The following is a 6,749-nucleotide window of genomic DNA, read 5'->3' on the forward strand; positions in this document are numbered from 1 at the left end:
TAAGAAGATTTTCTCCTTATTTGTTTGGTTGTTACACATTTAAAGGGGAGAAAAATAAGAAAAAGATCTTCCCCTCTTTTCTCCTTTTGGACGATTAAATAGGAGAGAGGGTATGATCATTTTCTCTCTTGATTTTTCATATACTCTCATCACAAAACCCTAAAAATTATTAGGAATTAGGGTTCTCTTTCTAGCAAGAAAAAGGCATTTCTCGGAGCATTTTGGGTGCAACGATTAGGAGAATATCGATCTCGATATTTGTTCTTAGGCCAAATTGCTAGGACCGGAGGTTAATTCTAATCTCTATTCTTTTGTTTATGCATTTCGTTTATGACTCCTAATTTCATATTTCATAATTCGTTATAATCCGAATTTTCTTGATGATATATACCGATATTTCTAACAGTAGGAAGGAAAGGGAAGGGAGGGGGATAGAGGAAAAGGAAAGGGAGGGAAGAGAAGGGGAGGGGGAATAGAATATGGGTGATTGGATACAATTCCCCTCCAAACAAGGGATTTTGTATCCCTCTCTCCTCCCCCCCTTCCTTTCCCTCCATACCCCCCATCCAAACAACACCTTAGACTCGTAATGTTTTAGATGTTTAAAACAGCAGTTCACCATCATTTTAAACTATGGAGTGAATAGCTTTCTAGCCAGTAACATATATAATGATCCACATTTGACTCAAATAGTAAATAATCTTATGTCAGTCTAAAATGGCTGTGCTAAACAAGAGCAATATTAAGACCTCCTTTTCTTCGTTTCAAATAGGTCATAATGTATATTTGAACAACAAACTCTGTCACACTAACCCTCCATAGAAAAAAAAAATGATTATGGTGCAGTCAGACTTTCCGGACATATACAAGATGTATAGTATTAAGGTAAAAAGAAAACAACCTCCCAACTGAAGAATGCAACAGTAGCCTTATGCTCCCGAGTCCCGAGAGTGATGCTTAGTATCTTTCTCGGTCACTTTAGCAAGCTTCGCTAAGTTACTCAAGAAGGTTTTTGTATCATGAAGATTGAGAAGATCACCATGAATAATTTTAAACTCCTTGTATCTGGGTTACGATAAGGAAATCGTAAACAACATCAAACGAACAATATACAAGTTGAGATGAGCTACTCCAGCTGTCATAAACAGAACATATACTAAGGATTTTAGAGGCTCACAAGTTCTCACAATCTTCAAGTGCTCCATCATCACCAAGCTTAGGAGAGCTACAACGTTGACCAAGTTCATTTTGAGCGCTAGCATACCATTCCGGAATACTGAGATCTGGATCTTTGCAGGAAATTCTCTGAAGTTGATATCCAAGAACAATTGCATCTTGCAATCTTCTTGCACCACTTAACTATGTTGAAGAGACCACCACACACAACATAAGAATGGGAATGAAGAGAGAAAACGTCACATAATTTCCAGGAATGTTAATGAGGAATACAAGGGAAAGGGTGATCCATATGGTAAAGTCTAGAAGTTTTACAGATTATTTATGGGTGGCATATACATCCTATATTCCTAAAATAATAGCTTCATATTCTCCACTCTCACCTTATCTGAGACATTGTGTTTCCCAACTGCAGCATCTTGCAAAATGCTTGCAGCAACCTGCAATTCACAAATAGTATTCCCTCTGTCAGAAACACTAATGACTATAAACCTTCAATACAACAACTATATTGCCCCAGTGCCTCAATGGCTCCCGCAAATTGCGGGGTAAGGGGGGTCGGATGTACGCAGTCTTATCCTTGTGTTAGCAACACAAAGAGGCTGTTTCCGAATGACTATAAACCTTCAATATTCTCAATTATTCCCTCTGTCAAAAACACTCTCAAATGAATACTCTACATGATTTCATTTGTCAAAAAGGGGGTGCCATTTCAATTAAATCCACCTAATGACTATCCAACTAACCGTTATACTTATTTGGCAAGTCAGAAGCGAATTTACTATTTAGGCAATTATTCAACTATGTTAAGAAACTACTCATAGTCCTCTACAAGGAAATATCACTCGGAAACATTACAGATAGGTAAATACATTAATGACACGAAAGAGAACATGACATCAATAGAAACCAAATCAGCTCTATATTGCAATTAAGAAAAGCATGCCAACTAGGTTTTATACTGCTGATGCTAGCCAATTATGCTTTAAACCACTAAGAGATCTGCCAAAAGCAACTCCATAGAAAAGCACGGCAGGGAAATCAGGTAAATCACTCCATCCCACACAGGTTTACTCTTGAACGAGACAATCCTCGAGGGTAGCAGATAATAAAATAAAAAATAGATAAACTGACAGATTCATGAAAACACTTTTCTGCAGCTAGGCAAGCTGCAAATGAGTGAGACAGGTTTCTAACTAAACAGGTTATTGAGGCACTTTATCGATCAATTATCGGCTTAGTATACCCTCATAAATGAGATATAATACAACAACAACATTAGAACCTTAATCCCAAAATGATTTGGGATATAAATGAGTAAATTTAAAAAAAAAAATCAAATTCCATTAGCTCATTTTTACAGAAGAATTTAATTGCTATACCGCATTTCCGAATTGAATGAGGTATGGGTTTTCTCATGTTCTACGCAGGTGTTAAGGTAATCAGACAGCAGGCAAGGGCATTTAAATAAGGTCGTTGGGTAGGTGTTCAATGTATGGCCAGAAAATTCCCATATGTATCTTTTTATGAAGAAATTTCTTGAATAAGAAGAATTAAGAACGGGAAGGAAGACAGGTAGTTTCAGTTGCCACTCATCGCTCACCACAACAGCAATCACCAAATTTTAACATCACAAACAAGCTGTAAACTTACCTCCCCACCATTTAAACCACCAGTGTAACAAGGTTTCAAACTCATAGCACGATCAATGTACGGCTTCCAGTTCCCAGTTAGTAAATCTCTCCTTATCATTTCAACACCACACTGATAGTACTGGATTGTACAACAGAAATTGACATAATTTAGTTAATAAACGCCAAAAAAAAACAGTAATGCTTCAGAATCAGAACATATTATTTACTTCCTCCATTCAACTCCACTCTACCACTTTACTTTATCACGTTTGCCAACGCGTGTTTTACGCGGTAAATATTATTAGCTACGTATTTGCAAAAATTATAAAAGTTAGATATTTTTAATGTATTCGTAAAGACGAATCAAACAAGATCCCACATGAATATATTTTCACTTATATATTAAGAGAAAATTGGAATTAAATGTTTATTTGTGAATAGTGTAGAAATTTGAAAGTGGTAGAGTTGAGTTGAATGAAGGAAGTAGTTAATAAACCCATGAGTGAAGAGAGATTTACTGGCATTGAGACCAGGGTGGAGCAGATAGCAGGAAGGATTAATGACTTGGTAAATGTTGTTAACACTCTTGCAGAAGGGATTCCTAACCATGATCCAAGGAGGCCACCCCACGAGGCGAGGCGGGGGTAGAGGCTTTGTTGGAGCGGGGAAGAGGAAAACAATACCACCAGGAACAAGAGGAAGATATCTCGATCATCGATGAATCTATGGCGGAGGGCATCTACATGGAAAGAGATAAAGATATAAAGGTAGAAATCCCTGATTTCCATGGTAGTTTAAACCACGAAGATTTATTAGATCGGATTAGAACTGTTGAGAGAGTCTTTGAATTTAAAGGATATCTTGACAGAAAGCTTTCAAAGTTTCTATCCTTAAATTCAAAGGTTATGCCTCACTTTGGTATGAAACCCTGAAAAACCAGATAATGAGAGAAGGCAAGGAACCCATTAAATCTTGGCTAAAACTTAAAAAGAAGCTGAAGGATAAGTTTATAGCTAAAGATTACACACAGGACATGTTTATTAAGTTAACCACCAAGCAAGACCAACAATCTGTTGAGTCTTATCTTAGGAGCTTTGAACAACTTACCCTACAATGTGAGATCACCGAAAAGCCCGAATGAAGATTGCTAGGTTTGTTGAGGGCTTAGATCCTAAAATTGCTTTAAGGGTTAGAATGCAACAAGTTTGGTCCTTTGATGAGGCAGTCAACCTGGCATTGAGGATTGAAAAGATGGGAAAAGCCAAGGTCACTGCTTCCAAACCCCTTACCAGACCCACTTTCAAACCTTTTTCTGGAGTTAGGATTGGAGAAATCCCAAAACTTACAACCCAACCAACACCAGACAAGGGAAAGAGTCATGTGAGCCCTAAAACCAACCCACCTGTGACTGATGGAAAAATTAAATGCTTCCAGTGCCAAGGGTATGGCCATTTTAGGAAGGACTGTCCTTCTAAGAGAACCTTGACAGCAATGGAAGTAGAACAGTGGGAGATGGAAGGTTTGGTTCAGTATGAGGAAGTCGAGACCCTGATAATGGAGGAAAATGAGACTGAAGAAGAACTAGAACAGGAGCAAGTTGTGGTCCATCCTGACACAGGTCACAGCTTAGTCTTATGGAGGGTCATGCATTCCCAACACTCACCTTTGGAAGCTGATCAAAGTTCCCTGATATTCAGAACGGATGCACGATCCGAGGGGGGGTTTGTAAACTGATCATAGATGGGGGAAGTTGTACGAATGTGGCATCAAATGCCATGGTTAACAAGCTCAACCTGACAACTCAAGAGCACCCAAACCCTTACAAGTTGAGATGGTTGAACAAGGGAGCAGAAGTAAGGGTGGACAAACAATGCTTGGTTCCATTTTCTATTGGGAAGGTGTATAAAGATGAAGTCTTGTGTGATATTGTCCCAATGGATGCCTGCCACCTACTCTTGGGGAGGCCATGGAAGTATGACAGGAATACCACTCACCATGGGAAGGATAACATCTATAGTTTCAGGAATGAAGGCAAGAAGGTCACCCTGACCCCATTACCACCTAACCAGAGGAACTATGGAAGTCCAAGTATGCCAGAGGAGGGCATGGTGTGCTATTCCTTTCTGAGGCAGCCATGATCAAAGAAATGAAGCAAGAACAGCCTATCTCGGTGTTACTATCTAAAGAAGTAAGCAAGGAAGGGAGCCCTGAGATGCCTGCTGAAGTTAGGCCATTAATTCAAAGGTATAAGGAGGTGTTTCCAAGAGAGCTGCCTAGTGGGTTGCCACCATTGAGAGGCATTGAGCACCACATAGACCTTGTTCTAGGCTCAGTGCTTCCTAACAGGCCAGCTTATAGAAGTGATCCAGCTGCTACCAAAGAATTACAAAGCCAAATTGAGGAACTTATGAGCAAAGGATTTGTCAGGGAATCTCTCTGTCCTTGTGCAGTCCCTGCTCTACTTGTTCCAAAGAAAGATGGGACATGGAGGATGTGTACTGACAGCAGGGCCATTAACAACATTACTGTCAAGTACAGGTTCCCAATCCCAAGGTTGGATGACATGTTAGATGAGCTCAGTGGTGCCATGATTTTTTCTAAGATTGATCTCAGGCAGGGGTACCACCAAGTCGGGATAAGAGAAGGAGATGAGTGGAAAACTGCCTTCAAAACTAAACATGGACTGTATGAATGGCTTGTGATGCCATTTGGTCTTTCTAATGCACCAAGCACCTTTATGAGACTGATGACTGAGGTGATGAGGCCATGTCTAGGCAGATTTGCAGTGGTCTACTTTGATGACATCCTGGTTTATAGCAGCAGTAAAAGTGAACACCTGAAACATCTTGAAGCCGTGTTCAAGATCCTCAAGGAACAAAAACTATTTGGCAAACTGGAAAAATGCACTTTCATGGTTGAAGAAGTGGCATTCCTAGGGTACATTGTCTCTGGGAGGGGGATTACAGTTGATCAGGACAAAGTTGCAGCCATTCAATCATGGCCAACTCCTAAAACAATCACTGAGGTGAGGGGGTTCCTGAAGGAAATGTAGATTCATATACATATAAACATACTCATATATGTCAAAACTAATTTGTCATAAAATTAAAACGGATTTTATGCATGCAAACAACAATATAAATAGAGGAGAAATCATATCCTTACATAGATGTTTCGGTTTTATGGGGCACAAAAGAAATCTCCTTTTCTTTTGTTCTTGAGCTTTCCTTATGGATGAACAAGATCTAAGTTTAAGATCTCTCCCCAAGCTTTATACCCAAGGCTAACTCTTAATCTAATTAATATTATTTGATCTAGTATAATATTAATCTTATGAAAAATTGAACCAAAATATTTGGTATTTTAGCTCTCAAAACCGGTTGAGAGAAGAGGAGAGGAAGAGAAATTATTTTTATCTCTCTAAAAATAATTATGTTTAGTGAATGAATCATTATCTTACACCCACTATGCATATAGTGAAAGATAAAATAAAAATGAAAAAGAACCCTTGTTCTTTCCAAGGAGAACTTAGGGTAGGGTGAGGGAATTGGCTTATGCATGGCCTTTGTGCTCTTACACAAAAGGCACTAGGTGTGCATGCCTACATTAGATAAATGATGATTAATCCCACTAATCTAAATTAACATAATATGTTAATAATTCCCAATATTTCGGTCCACATTATATTATGGATTCCATATTATTTTTGTCAAATGTCAATATGTCACATGTCATATGTAACATAAATTGTTTATGTATTTTTAACATATTAAAAATCAACGTATTAATAAAATACGTCATATACAAAATTGACTTAGTAATTCATAATTACTCGTACCAAAATATTTTACCGTTTATAAATCGCATTTATAATAATTCATTCAAATTCAATTGTTTCTTTAAACAATAATTTCATCCGAGTAATAATTTGATTACTCA

At 38.1% G+C, this 6,749-nt stretch overlaps 1 protein-coding gene across 1 annotated transcript; it reads right to left on the reverse strand.

The window, feature by feature from the left end:
• Positions 1-799: 799 nt before the first annotated feature.
• On the reverse strand, positions 800-2,991 carry LOC141646172 (L-arabinokinase-like). The gene is made up of 4 exons (XM_074454179.1): positions 2,830-2,991; positions 1,560-1,616; positions 1,178-1,359; positions 800-1,065 (listed from the first exon to the last, which is right to left on the reverse strand). Exons 1-4 carry the CDS (start codon positions 2,926-2,928, stop codon positions 930-932), a joined length of 474 nt encoding a protein of 157 aa, XP_074310280.1. The 5' UTR covers positions 2,929-2,991; the 3' UTR covers positions 800-929.
• Between the last annotated feature and the right edge of the window lie 3,758 nt (positions 2,992-6,749).

The sequence above is a fragment of the Silene latifolia genome, chromosome 3 (assembly GCF_048544455.1).
Source record: "Silene latifolia isolate original U9 population chromosome 3, ASM4854445v1, whole genome shotgun sequence".
Lineage (NCBI taxonomy): Eukaryota > Viridiplantae > Streptophyta > Magnoliopsida > Caryophyllales > Caryophyllaceae > Silene > Silene latifolia.

Excerpts from the sequence above, each read along its gene's own strand:
- LOC141646172 (XM_074454179.1), bottom strand. The coding sequence starts at position 2,928 with ATGATAAGGAGAGATTTACTAACTGGGAACTGGAAGCCGTACATTGAT. Across the intron at positions 1,617-2,829 it reads GTGGTTTAAATGGTGGGGAG|GTTGCTGCAAGCATTTTGCA; the intron begins GTAAGTTTACAG and ends TGTGAATTGCAG. Across the intron at positions 1,066-1,177 it reads CTTGAAGATTGTGAGAACTT|ATACAAGGAGTTTAAAATTA; the intron begins GTGAGCCTCTAA and ends ATCGTAACCCAG.